This window comes from Aedes aegypti, chromosome 1, assembly GCF_002204515.2.
Source record: "Aedes aegypti strain LVP_AGWG chromosome 1, AaegL5.0 Primary Assembly, whole genome shotgun sequence".
Taxonomy (NCBI): domain Eukaryota; kingdom Metazoa; phylum Arthropoda; class Insecta; order Diptera; family Culicidae; genus Aedes; species Aedes aegypti.
Window position 1 is genome coordinate 170916475 of NC_035107.1, and position 15004 is coordinate 170931478.

Here is a 15004-nt window from a genome sequence, read left to right on the forward strand (position 1 = left end):
AATTTTTACTTGCAACTAACTCAGCATAATTTGCCGAAGCAATCGCGAGTGCTCTATTTATTGCTATTGGGGGTTCCGGTGCTTCCTATTAGATCGAGATCCATTTCCAACGTGGTACGAGATATTTGTCAGCTACAACATAGGCATTGTTGCTGTTTTCCCGAGACTATTTTGAAAAATCTTGGATGAACTTTGGATAGTTCATTCCAATCAATAGTATTGTCTGGTATTAAAGGGTGAAATGAGCTATGTTTAAAGAATAAAACTTGGAGGTTGAGATTATTTTTTATTCTTCTTTCTCATAACATTTGATACATGTTAAGTCACTGCCAAAGAAAAATTCTATAGTACTTGAATTTACTGTCCCTACTTTAGGCCCCTACATTTTCGGATTGTTCTTTTCTCAACCACTTCGGAGCAAGTTTTATCATCAGGAGAGCACCCAATGGAGCAGTAAATATGATTGCCAGAACTGTTACAATCAGCACCGTCTGCGCACGAGGTAGATCATCTGTTGCGTTCAAACTGCGGGCCAAATCAAGAGCAGCTGGGCCCAAAGCTGCCTGCACCGTGGCTTTCGGAAAACCTGACAATGTTACGTAAGCCTTTTCTTTCCAGTTCAGATCACTGCCGAGCGTTGAAATATACGAAAATAAGAGACGAAGCTAAAAAAAGCGAACAAATAAAAAACAGGAAACATTCACATTAGACGCGGTATCTTGATCGTGTAGGGAGTCGATGCCGGTTATGGACCCTTTGCGTATTATGGACCCCTACAGAAAAACATAAAATTAACACTCAAAGCAACTTTATTCCTATGAAAATCCACCGGGGGAACTTCGATTACTTTGTTAGTCAGCAGTTTCAGGCAAAATATTTGGTTTGAGATGCATAAATACAGATATTTGAATAGTTTTGTAAATAAAACCACACAAGAGGGTCCATAATACGCATTTCCAGGTGGGTCCATAATAGGCTCGTCGGCAGCGAGCCGGATTACATGGGAATCAAATGGAGGGTCCATAATACGCAACGTCAAATTTGTAAACAATCCTATTATGGACCCCGGGAGGGTCCATTATAGGCATTCGGACAACAGTTTTTCAAATGCATATTTCGCTGGAAAAATCGAATGATTTTGTATGTTTCATAGACGTACTATGAAGTAGAGACATTGAATTTGTTGTTAGACTCCACAAAACGTATATGCGTCTGAGATATCATTGCGGAAAAGCGTCTAGAATAAATTTCAGCTACTAAGGGGTCCATTACTAGCATTGAAACCCTACAATTTGTAAACAATAACAAATAAATAAATGCTTTTTTTTTTTAATATTTCAAAAATTTGACGTAATTGCATTAGATCCTATCCATTTTCTGACATTTTATCTCTTGTCTCTTGTTTCTTATCTCTTGTATTTTGTCTCTTGTCTCTTGTCTCTTGTATTTTGTCTCTTGTCTCTTGTCTCATGTCTTTTGTCTCTTGTCTCTTGTCTCTTGTCTCTTGTCTCTTGTCTCTTGTCTCTTGTCTCTTGTCTCTTGTCTCTTGTCTCTTGTCTCTTGTCTCTTGTCTCTTGTCTCTTGTCTCTTGTCTCTTGTCTCTTGTCTCTTGTCTCTTGTCTCTTGTCTCTTGTCTCTTGTCTCTTGTCTCTTGTCTCTTGTCTCTTGTCTCTTGTCTCTTCCCAGACAACCAGAATGCATGTATAATGAAATCACCTTTTGCGTTATGCGGTGCTTATATTTGCAATGTTTCACGTATAAGATGTCGTGAAAAGGCTCTATACGTACAAAAATGGAGGCGATATACGTGCATATTTTATACGATGAAACATAGCATTCAATGCGAGTGTGTAGATTTTATTGCGAACTAATCTATACTCTTATGCGACTTAATTTATGATAACAAAATTTATTTGACAGCTGCTACGGATTGATCCGAATTACTTTGTACGAGTATACGGAACGAAACGAAATGTACATATGAACTCGTAAAATAGCGTTTTATGTGAGGAAACTCATCGTTGAAACGATTTTAACCACCGTATAGTGCGGATGTGACGCAATTTGTATGAGTAAACGACTTTGATCGTAAACTGTTATGCGACTTTTGGTTGTCTGGGTTGTCTCTTGTCTCCTGTTTCTTGTCTTTTATTTCTTTTTTCTTGTCGCTTATCCCTCATCTTTTATCTCTGGTATTGGAAATTGGACTTTGAATTATACAGTAAAGTTATTTAAAAAATACGCAATAAAAGCTGTTTACAATCATACATACCGTCACAGCAACCAGCAGAGTAATCGCACCATAAAGAACAGTGTTTCCCTCCAACACCGAAAAGTTGACTTCTTTTCCAATTAACGAGAAGGATACCGGTTTGAGGAACTTCCACAGCAAGTCCAAATACATTTCAACCTCGTTAGTTTTGTAATCAATGCGTTTCTTCCAACCGGTTCCTGCCACGAAAGCCGTCGTGATGCACCCGAGAGCTCCTGCCGAGGGATATCCAATAAGTTTGCTGCCGACTACCGAGAGTGTCCCCGCGAGGATCGTCATAGTGAAGCGCAACCCGTTGGTATATTTCTGTTTGAATAATTAAAATTTTAATAAGGACTAGCGTGATTTACGACACTTCTCGTAAAGTGAATGCAGCATGAGTTCCCGCACTTATTACCCAACTAGGTTGGTGATGGTAACAATTTCTTCGTTCTTGGCGTGTGAGACAAGAAATTAAGATGCGCAATATGAATTGTACGTAGACATAGCTATAACTACACGTACCGCTTTATAGGATGGGACGTAGAGTAAGCTCGCTCCACATGCACCGCCAAATGCTAGACCAATTACGATACCGATTGGTCCCTGGAGAATCTGACTCGTAAGGCTACCTGTAGATGGAGAAGGAGGAACAATGTACACATGCAGAATGCACAGTAGTGTAGCGATGAATGCAAGTTTCCGGTTTGTGTACTACTTTCTTGAAATCGAACATATGCCAACATCAAAATGTGGAAGATGACAGTTTGACTATAAAATATGGCGTGGAGCACGTATGGAAAACTTGTCATTAAATATGCTTTCGGATTTTATACGTACGTTTCACGGATTTTCTCGGAAAGTGTGGTCTTTCGAGAAAACCTAACATGCTGCCAATATATTTCTCGAGACAAAAGAAAACATTACGGGAGCAGCAAATAGCTCAATAGATTCTAGGAGAATAGCTTCAACCTGTATATATGAAATGGTGTTCTACATGTAGTGCTATTCCAGCTAAATATCTCATTCTACTCTAATATCGTTCCATTGCATATCAACCGTGGGCATATTTCACAAACCGGACGACTTGGTATTCCTGCTCTCGAAGAATTCCTTTCTCTTAGCTATTGCATCGCTATGCTTCTGGTCTGTCCTTACTCACCAGTGGAAAATATCACCCCCAAAATGACGCCAAATAGGAAAATTGCTAGAACATCATTACAGCTTGTCATAGCGATGATTAATGTGTGAATTCCTTTATTCATGCCGAGACGTTCTTCCTTCAAGCGCAGAAGCACGGTCACGACAACGTTCGGCGAAACTGCTGTTACCACCAAGCTGGAACAAGAAGAATTTCAAGAGGAAAAAAAGCGAGTTGAGAATTTTTTAACCGCAGGAGGTAAATTGTTTTTGCGATAACATTACTGATACTTTGGCTTATTTCTTTGAGGAATGACCGAAAGATTTAGGTTATTTTTTTTTACATAACTAGCTATCTCTATAATAAATGCTATACTTATTGAAGAGTCAATTGCTTTTAGCTTTGATACGCAAATGACAAATGGCACATTGATGTATATTTCATATATTGTGTGGTTACACTGTACATCATAAGTACATTTTATTTCTAAGGTCTTACCAAACATTATAACGCAAGGATTCTGGGAAATAATTCTTAATCTTCAGCGGATTTCCAGATTTTTTCGTACACTATTTTTGCAGAAGTATAGCACTAATCCAACAGAGCACAGTGCCAGACAAAAAATCTGATTTACGCGGAAAGATTTTTTATGCTTTTCAATGAAACATTAGACGCAAATTGTATGCTACAAAGTTGTTTGTATTAGTTAGGCCCTTTATTAGGCGTTATTGAAAATTCGGGTGATCCGAATTTTCATTGAAATTATATAAGTTACTTTCTTATTTGTAATGATGAAACCTGGTAATGGTGAAACTGCACCCAAAACTATCAACGTTGTACCATCAACGATGTACGGTATCCTTGCCCACCTCAGTACAATAGCGCGACTGAAACAACCAGACTTCGCCAATGCGTACTTGCAACAATGTCGATGGGACCTCTCTTCAAGACTGCTGGACGACAGTCAAAGCAGCCATTAACGACGCTGCCAAAACCAATGTCGGATATGTGAAAAGGAGTTCAAGAAACAATTGGATCGACGAGAAGCACCAGGAGGTTTAGGAGGAGAAGAATACGCGGCAAAACGTGGAACGATACAGACCGAAGCAGAAACAGCAAACCCGCCGATTCCGAGACAAAAAGCGCCCAATGGAAGAAGTGGAATACCAAGAGATGGAGTTGATGTACCGTTCTCAAGACGAGAAAGTTCTATCAGAAGCTCAACGCATCCCGCAAATAATTCATGCCACGACCTGGAATGTGCTGGGATAAGGATGGGAGCATATTGACGGACGGACGCGAGGTGATCGAAAGATGGAAGCAGCACTACGATGAACACCTGAACGGTGCAGAGAACACAGGCACAGAAGGGCAAGACAGCGAAGGTGATGGCTATGTCAGGACAGCGGATAGTGGAAACCAACAAGCTCCCACGATGGGACAAGTTAAGGATGCCATTCAACAGCTCAAGAACAATAACGCCGCTGGCAAGAATGGTATTGAAGCCGAACTCATCAAGATGGGCCCAGAGAGGTTGGCCGCATGTCTACATCGGCTGATAGCCAGAATCTGGAAGACGAAATAGCTACCGGAGGAGTGGAAGCAAGGCGTTATATGACAAAAAGGGCGACAAACTGTAGTGTGAAAATTATCGTGCAGTCACTATCCTGAACGCCACCTACAAAATGCTAAACCAGATTATCGTCTGTCGTCTATCACCTATAGCAAACGAGTTCGTGGGAAGTTATCAAGCAGCTCAACAACGGACCAGATCTTTTCCGTGCGGCAAATCATCCAGAAGTGCCGTTAGTACATCGTAGTAAAACCATAGATTTCAAAGCGGCATATGACGTTATTCACCGTGTAGAGCTATGGAAGATCATGGACGGGAGCAGCTTTCATAAGAAGCTAACAAGATTGATTAAAACAAAGATAGGCGGTGTAGGCGGTGTAGGCGACGTACGATGTTGGTGGCCACGTGGTAGGAACATGCGTGGAAAAAAGACCGTCTACTATCAATTTCAGTTTGTCGAAGCATATTTCAGCTAGTGTTACTGGGCCTTTAATCTTCGCCATCATTACTCGAAAGGCATTGCCCCCGGGATTTCCGTCAGCTTCCCGACCCAACTCCTTGGAGCAGTTCGATTTACTCGTCGCTATCTCCCGTTTGAACGCGACTCAGTAGGTCACCTTACGCTCTTCAATGCTTTTTTTCTGATCTAGCTTTCTGCACGCGTCTTCTGGCTCTTAAGAAAAATGCATGAGGGGTGCTGAATATGTGCTTCCACCAGTATGCAGGATGCCTCGATTCCTTGGGTCTAATTTTCTCGGCATAGTTGCTTCACACACACTCGCCAACGCTTCGGTCAACTTTCCTGCATACATATTTGGAGCGTCGCTTACTGCTTGGAATGCTTCGACGAAAAGATCCTAGTCGAAATGCTTCGTCATCCACCGACGTTCTCCATTCCTCGTCTGCCATAGTGCACAACTTCTCTGGCTAATTCAGTAGTGGATTGCTAGATGGTCACTGTGTGTGTATTCTTCGCTAACTCTCCAGGTCATATTGGTGGTCAGCGATGGGCTGTAAAAGGTCAAAGGTCGTCGTTGCACAGCCTTACATCGAGCTTCGTTAACGCTTCCAGCAAACTGTATCCTCTCGCGTTGATCTGCTACTTAACTTCACGGCCCAAGCATTGGGTTACCGGCATTCGACCGATCAGTTTGTCGGTTACCACATCCAACATCTTTGTGTACTGCTCCAGTGTCCACGTCGGGGACGTAACTGATGCACACGAAGATTCCGTTAATTTTAACGATCACGAAACCCTCGTATGAGCGTTCGGCTACTTCTTGGATAGGGAATCGGCCCATTACTTGGATTGCCGTTTTCTCTGCTATGTCTTCTACCCAATTAACGTTATCGGGAGACACTCGATACGATCCTGCAATGATCGTAACGCCGCACTTTGTTTCCGTTGTCGACTGCCACAATAGATGTTGCCGGCGTCACCAGTGATGCATTTTGAACTGAACGCGAGCCAAAAATGAACAAAGCGCGTTCAAATTTTGAACGAGAACGCAGTAAACATTGAACTCTCGAGCCAGAGCCTGTCGTTGCTCTCGAACGGCCCGTTCAGAACGCAATGCATTAGAACGGTAATCAAAGCATGGGTTTAGGTTTATACCTGGGACATATTTCTTAAATTGATGATAAGTTCCATTCAATTATAAAACACATAGCATTTCTAGCTTTGAGTACCATCAAAACCACTTTGGCACGTTCAGATGCCGTGAAATCTGTCCAAACCATCTGCGTTCAATTTTCTGCTCTCTAGCGTTCAAATTTTTGAACTGAACAATGAGCAAGCCTACTTGATCACTCCGTTCAAAAAATTGAACTGGAACGCGAACTGAACGCGTTAAAATGCATCACTGAGCGTCACAATGCTTGAGGTACACCTACGTTATCTTCATCATCATTACTGTCCTGCCTTCGCCTTCTGATATTTGAGGCATTAAAGCCACCCGTCGTATGGGCGTTACCATCCTCCGCTATGCATAGTGTGTACGTAGGTGTCTTTGGACAGTCCCTGCCAACGTAACCCTGCAGTGTTCGGACCTGTTCGGGCTTTTGCAGTTGATTGCCCTTTGGCCGAAATCCATGGATCTGAGGCATCTCTTCACCGAATTTGTCTCCCGAGGGATCAGTTCCAGCGGGCAGACCGACCATCCCACCTTGACCCTACCAGGCTTCTTCCAAATGGCATTGAGACAACAGTGCACTAGGCCGTCCCTCATTTTTAGATAATGCGAAATGTTATAAGTTCGTCATTGTAAAGTGCTCGTTTTGGTAAGAAAAAAAATCAGGTAAAAATTTGAAGTCCGTACGTGGACACTAAGTGGTCCCCCAACCCTAATAGTAAATGACCCCCGTGCGTAAAATCGAGCTCGCTGCTCTAGTGCACGCAGCATGAGTACGAAAAGCCACCAAAAACAAATTGTCCTGCGCGCGTTGATAATCAGCATAAAAGTTTCTTTTCTTTGGGATGGTTCAAATATTACGTAACGAAAAATTTGCCAATTTTAGAACCTTTTCCTCCCCCACGTAACAGCTATTGTATGAAATATTTTAAATTTTTGTAGCACTACGGAAGATCCCCTTCCTCCCCTGTAGCGTTACGCAATATTTGAACGATCTCTTTATAGTTCTGAATTTCATGTCAGCGTGCAGTGTTATGAAGATATGCACAGTATAAAATATTAGTTTTCTGAAAACTCTATGCTGATTGTCAATATGTTACTTTTGAATTTTGGTACTCATGTTGCGTACACTAGAGCAGCGAGCTTGATTTTGCGCACGAGGGTCATTTACACCTACTACCTTTAGGGTCGTTGGGGGACCACTTAGCGTCCACGTACGGACTTCAAAATTTTACCTGATTTTTTTCTTACCAAAACAAGCACATTACAATGACGAACTTATAACATTTTACATTTCCGAAAAATAAGGGACGGCCTACAGTGCACCCCTCACGTTGTCTGCTGTTGTGATCTCGTCAAGTTTTATTCTTCTCTTCATTCAATCACTGCCTCCTGGGATAAGGCTCTCACACTTGACTCGTTGCAAGGTGACTTCGCGACAAGCTTCCGGCAGGCCGAACTCTTCGAAAGATCTCTTTTGAGCTCAAAGAGCCTATTTCCTTTCTGGGTGCGCCTGGTTCTCATCAAGCTCGGAGAAAAGAACGATGGATACACCAGGAGAACAGGAAGATCCCAGAAAGCAGAGAAGCGACAATGAGTGCGTCAGCGAGCAGAATAACGGCAGTGAATGACGCACCGTGAAAGGCCGAAAGGAGAAGAATGCAACACGTAAGGAAAGGAATAGAAAAAGAAAGGAACAGAATAAGAAAGGAAAACGACGGTCACCTCGTGAGAGGTTCAAGGACGACGCGGCGATTCTCAGGATCGTGAGGGAGAATCTAGAGCTGAAAAAGCTGAGTGTAAACGTGGTGAGAACGAGCCTATGCTCGCTGTCTCCTTCAAAGACACGAATTCCTTCTCCACTGACCGGCGATCGATTCCAATAAGATCGATATTGTTCACAAAACCAAGGAGCATTTGCGACCGTGTGATGATAGTGCCGTTTCTCTGCACGCCAGATCTCCTCGTAGCACCCTCGAGTGCATTGTTGAACTGCTAATTCGAAAGTGCGTTTCCTTGCTTCACACATGCCACAGCTTATTTTTTTACACTAAGTCGTTCTTAAAATCATAATGAAAAAAGCTGAAGAAAGCAATTCAATCCGACGGATAGTAAAAGAGATATTCATGAGTTCTTTTGCTTTTATTGTTGAGCTTGATATGGAATTAAAGTCCTGCAAACATCAACAAGAATCTTAAACAAAATTAGCTAAAAAAGAATTTGGTTTTTGAGCAACACCATTCATTAAAATTTTAAGAATGAGTTTTCACTATGGGTTGAGAAGTTTGTACATACAATACTAATGTGTTTGGAACATTTTTCAGAATTTTTCCATAGTAATTTCTATATGAACCTACAATGTCTTTGGGCCACCTTTCAATCACCACCGAAAAAGTTATAAATTTCACAGAACACAATTGTAATGGTAAGGATGATAAGGAAGATATGGGAGATTGGATTTTCATACATTTTTAAAGTTTGAATCGCCCTAATGTTGTACCTTAACCAATGATTTGCTGCTGTTTATATTCGAATACGATAGATCCAATTTGTTTGACAAAGATTATCAGGCGTTGTTACTTATAGCTGCTTTGTCAATGATTCCAAGGCCGAGAAGACACTTAGGATAAAATATATATTGTGAAATACGTGACTTTCACACTATTTATTCGTCTGTCCGGAATAAGAAATGATTTATTATTTCAATAAAAAGCTTTCATGATTCTGATAATAATGAAATGCTTTCCAAGCAAATGATAGAGTGCTTCGACTGTTCCTCTGGATAAATAAGTTGATTTGGAATACTAAAAAAAAAAACCTTCCAAAGAAGTGGAATATTCAATCCTATTTCATGCGATGCAATCTGTTTAATGCACTTAATGCATTGTCGAGAAGCTTTTTTATTAGCCGGGAAGCTGTGAATTTTACAATGGAGCTTTCGAAAATCAAGCATCCTTTCCAACTGGAAATGAAGGCAGAAGATTTTTCATTACTTCCTCCTTCCTTTCGCCAGAAAAGTAGGTGGCAAACTATTCCGTCTGCCAATCTTTGCAGTGACCTAGGAAACCCAAAAGGTAAAAAAATGCTTTTTTTCTCACTCCCTTTTGAATTTTCCACGACGGAAACCTCTTTTAATGTGGCTTTCAACACAATTGCTATTTCCATTAAGGTTCTCGTCACTACTTCTCCAGATTCTTCACAGCCGGGCGCAAAAAATGCATTTAAAACCAAATTAAAGGATTTCTCTTCGGTGGTTATTTCATGTATGCTGGAGGTTTGCTGGCTGTGACGGTCGGAGGTGGTCAACTGGGATTCATCAAAGAGAATTTTTTTTCGGAACGAATGGAACAGCTATTTACCAAGCACCCACTCTGTCCATCTTCGTTTTAACAAAAGCGCCTGGCGGTTTCGGCACCTACATTTTTCTTTTGGCCGTCATTTTCGTACTTACCCCAACAGAACACCCCAAAGCCAGGGCAAATCCAGCAGGTATCTGGACAACACAGCAATTGCGACCACTTCGGCCACCGTCGGAATCAAGGTTAGTTGCATAATGAAACGAAAGAGTTTCTTCAGCGAATCATAGTCCAAACCGAGCCCTGCCAAAAGCATTATGTTGACGAGGGCCATTTCTCTGCAAATATGGGAAAGCATATATGTGTAATTAGAGATGTGGAAAGTACAAAGTGTAGTGTTTAAGGTCTGTGCTCTGTTTAAAATGTTTTTTTTTTTTTAATAATTGAGAAATTCTCACTGAAATCAGGCCGCTTATCATGAACATTCAAATTGTTTGTCATTGCTCACTAGAATGTACTAAAACTAGAAGGAGCGTTCTGGTAATTTAAAATAGGTGGACATTTCGTAAGCTAGCAAGTTATACAGCAGGCGAAAAAATAATAATAAAACCAAGGTTTTGAGGATTTTCTGAATAAATTCTAATTCTAATCTAAAATCAATACAAACAACGATCAACAAAGTAATACATTTTCAAAAGCTTATTCATTCCTCTACTTGAATTTATGGCGGTTAAATTCAAGAAGAGGAATGAATAAACGTTTGAAAATTTACTTCAGAAAATTTTCTTCAGCTGAGAATAGCAAAAAATCGCGGCTGTTTGGGACTAAAATAGCGAGATTCTTCGTCATATTCAAGAAACTTGAATTTAACGGATGTACCAATCACAATAAATTTAAAAAACAGCTGATTATAAAACAATTGATGTTTTTTCGGACAAACTGTTAAATAAACTGTCGTTTTGTTGCTTCTCAGTTACACAATGTTGCATACAAGTAGGAAACGAAGATTGGACATTGTTCGGTGGAACATGTTTATTGTCATCCACATGATATAGTGTTTAATCCGAGTTGTTGTGCATTTCCCAATGGTGATTTAATGTGTGTAAAATACAGTACTGCGAAGATAAACAATCTAAACTGATTTTTCAATTCAATCATAGTGCTTAGAATGTTCATTTCCCGGCCATTTTGCTTGTCCTTGGTTTCGGAACAAAAATAGAAGCTTGTACTGGGAAATGCCGTAATTTCTCAGACTTTTAACAAAAATAGTATTTCTGTTGGATCGGAAGAAAATATTGAACAAAACAATATTTTCACACTGAAATGAGGAGATAAAATAATATTCCAATATTAAAAGTTAAGTACAACATATTATATCTTACATGTGATTTTTACCCTTCTTACAACCATAAGAAGGGTACAAAGATCGCTTGACAAACTGACTTTAGATCCGAGGCCCGGAGGGTCAAATCTCATATACCAAAAGATAGAGTTTAACGAACTGAGTACATGCCTGTGTGTATGTTTGTTTTTTTTAGTTTCTTCTGCTTCTTCTCATCCTTGGCATCAACGTCCTCACAGGGACAGAGCCAGCTGCTCAGCTTAGTGTTCTTATGAGCACTTCCACAGTTATTAACTGAGAGCTTTCTTTGCCAAAGTTGCCACTTTCGCATTCGTATATCGTGTGGAAGGTTCGATTATACTCTATACCCAGGGAAGTCAAGGAAATTTCCATTACGGAAAGATCCTGGACCGACCGGGAATCGAACCCAAACACCTTCAGCATGGCTTTGCTTTGTAGCCGCGGACTCTAACCACTCGGCTAAGGAAGGCCCCTTTTTTCAGTTTAAGAAAGTGGAAAATTGGACGGCAATTTCTACTTCAGCGAAGAGTTCCCGAAGTAGTAGAATCTAGCAAGATGACCGTACTCGTGGCACCAACAGCATGCTCCCGGTTTCTTTGAGACACTCAGTGGACATACTGACCAGTCTACTTGTATCTACTCTGTTCTAAGCACCTTGATGGCCGCTTCAATTGGAAGCTCTAACTTGTACCGTATTACCCATGGCTTTCTCGGTGAGCTTTTTGTAGGAAGAGCTACTGGCCATGGGGTCTCTTTTTAGCTCCACGATCATATCTTCAGCACGGGTGAGTCTGACTTTACGCACGTCTGCACCTAGCTGTTCGAGCTCCGAGTTTGTCCGCATTGCACGAAAAAGCTTCTCGTACGAGTCATCGCTGGCACGGTAAATGGCTGGGCATGGCGTACCATTGGTACCTCGCGTACCTACGGGAATAAAATAGACCCCATTGTGTGGTCCTTAGCCTCTTGCCCAGCAACTCCTATCGCTACATCCTCGTGGTACTGGCCGGGGTACGAGTAACCTTGGGGAAGATCGGGTAACCGACCCCCGCACACAAGAGTATTATGGCTAAATCATGGCCAAAATTATTTTTTCCCCTAAATGATCTGCCCATACTTTAATATGGACTAAAAAACTGTTGTAACATAGCTAAGATTTATTTCGAACCGTTTATGGACAATAATCCACACATCATGATATTTTCTTGTTCAGAATTCTTTTTCTTCCAAAAGAATACAATGCAATATCATATAATCAAATTTCCTTTTAATGTAATAATAAAATTGACTGGTATGTTTTATCTGAAACACTTTCTCCATGCCTTTTGAAAAAAAAAATGTATGCCTCATTTGTACAAAAGATCTGATTTCAAGATATCACGAACGGTTTATTTTGACTCTCGATATTTTGTTAATATGAATCGCATCAACAGAATGAAATTTTAATGAAAAAATAGATGAATTTTCATAAGAATTCCTTCATAATTATGCGAAAATTCATCCAATTTTCACACACAACTTTCAATTCCATTGAGAATCCTTTAGATACCCGTCATTTCTGAAATTTGGGACCATAAATCTCGATGAAATGGACTTTCATGCGTATAATACAGTCGATTTTTTTTTTCATACAATGGCGTGAACGAACGTTGTTTACTATTGTTGGATCGAATGTTGTGAAGATATTTTTTGCGTTGATTAATGTTTATTTTTATGAAAATAATGTAAAATTCAAGAATCATGTACAGTACGATCTTAACAAACATTCTAAAACATCTTGAAAGTTTACAAATCCAAACCAGAATTCACCAACAAAACTCGTACCAATGAGCTCATTTTGTTGAAATAATTCAGTATCTTTTAGATATCAGGAAACTCCTTTTTAAATTGCCTCAAGTTTTCCGCGAAATTCTTGATTTTTTTCATTATTTCCAGAAATATAGTTTTCTTTTTCAAATTTGAAGAGCACATTCGTATTAAGTGAGCTGGAGTTCAGTGCGAAGAGTAATTTCAAAAACTCACAATAATCGCATTGACAAGTGATAAATTTCATCCCGAAATGGAATCCCCCCAGTTTTTATTTTAGAGATAATTTTTAGCACTAAAACCAAATTTGTTAGAAAATTTCTGTACATGAGTCAGTGAGGTTTACCGTCGTACTTGTTTTCCTGTATTTAGTTGTTTGGCATTGACAACATTTAAGGGGGCAGGATCCGTCATTGATTTCGGTATTTTCAAAAGCAGTTTTTTCGTTCAAAATCCAGAAAATTTACAGGAAAAAATGTTCACTGTATTCTATTCTTCAATCGAAACACGATGAACACATTTTCATCGAATAATTTTCAGTTTTGAACATAAAAACTGCTTTTGAAGTTTCGATGATGACGATGATTACGATGACGGAGCGTTGATCGTTAAGAGAACAGATAAAAAAATAGGCAAAATTATCCATTTCAACCGAAATTACGATATTTCTGAAAACCTATTAATGTGATGTTACTTCAAACTCTCTCATATTTTAATTAGCCGAGTGGTTATAGTGCGCGGCTTCAGAGCAAAGCTATGTTGAAGATGTCTGAGTTCAATTTCCGGTCGGTCCAGAATCTTTTCATACCTGCCAAACGATATACGAATGCGAAAATGGCAACTTTGGCAAATAAAGCTCTCATTTAATAACTGTGGAAGTACTCATTGAACACGTCCCAGTAAGGACGTAATTTCAAGAAGAAGAAAACGAAGAAGAAGAAGAAGAAGAAGTTCAAAAGACAATGAAATTTAAACCATGGCACCATTGTGTCTTTTACAAAGCATTTCTGTTTATTTTAAAAATTTGCAAAATCTGATTTGGCGATGTCATGTGTTAAAACTGTGATAACGTTATTTATGAAATTTACAATTTTACTTAAGTCAGTTATGCAAATAAGAGAAAAATGTTTAAATTATAATTTTCACGGACATCACATTGAACAAACGCATTAAGAACATGGACCTTAAATGATTAGATATAGAAGGTTATTGAAAAGCGGGCTAAAAATAATAGAAAAAATGATAAAAACTGATATTTTCGAAAGGCTTCAAATTTCAAGTGCGGAAATATGCGGAAGAGTTTTATGCTGTAACTGATAAATAACATATGTAAGTTTCACACCGTGGTTGAAACTTTGCCGGATATTGCCGTATAAGGTAACTTTTTCAATACTGAAGTTTACGAAAAATGACTAAAACTTTGTTGTGCAAAATTGTCCTCAAAATAAACAAATAAAAAATACTTTTTGGAAAATTTTATGCAGAGGCTCTTTTTCTATTCATAAACAAAAAGTTCAGTACAAAATATATGTTTATTTTGGAAAGAAAGTTCACATGGAAATAATAATTCTGATTATATAATATAAAAAAATGAAAACACCATTAAAAAACCTGCTCTTTTGAACTCTTTTAACATTTTTTCAAAGTTATTCGATGTCTTTTCAATATAGCCACAACATGCGGCATACTATTAGCTATGTTTTAAAAATATAGCGGGGTCAAAAATTTCATTTTTTCAAAATCGAAATTATGGCCACGAATTTGTTCTAGGTGCTCCTCTGTGCCCCGGTGGGAAATTTGGTCGTATGCTGACAGGGAAGGGAGGGTTTGCTCTTGCTTCTGCAAACCTTGAGCGTCTGTACTCCATGTTAGGAGCGGCTCACAACAGCGTCTGTTCCCCATGTCAGGAGCAAATGATCATCGTCCGAGTGCCAGAGAAGGAC

At 39.6% G+C, this 15004-nt stretch overlaps 1 protein-coding gene across 5 annotated transcripts in view; it reads right to left on the bottom strand.

Annotated features, from left to right (window-relative positions):
- Positions 1-266: 266 nt before the first annotated feature.
- Positions 267-15004, bottom strand: part of LOC5567762 (sodium/hydrogen exchanger 9B2) — a 121671-nt gene continuing 106933 nt past the window's right edge. For all 5 annotated transcript variants that reach the window (XM_021853418.1, XM_021853399.1, XM_021853392.1 and 2 more), the window contains exons 4-8: positions 10048-10230; positions 3414-3589; positions 2777-2883; positions 2273-2578; positions 267-665 (exon numbers count right to left, since the gene is read on the bottom strand). In XM_021853418.1, the coding sequence (XP_021709110.1) occupies positions 372-665; positions 2273-2578; positions 2777-2883; positions 3414-3589; positions 10048-10230 (1066 nt within the window). In that variant the 3' untranslated portion in view covers positions 267-371. The remainder of the gene's footprint in view (positions 666-2272; positions 2579-2776; positions 2884-3413; positions 3590-10047; positions 10231-15004) is intronic.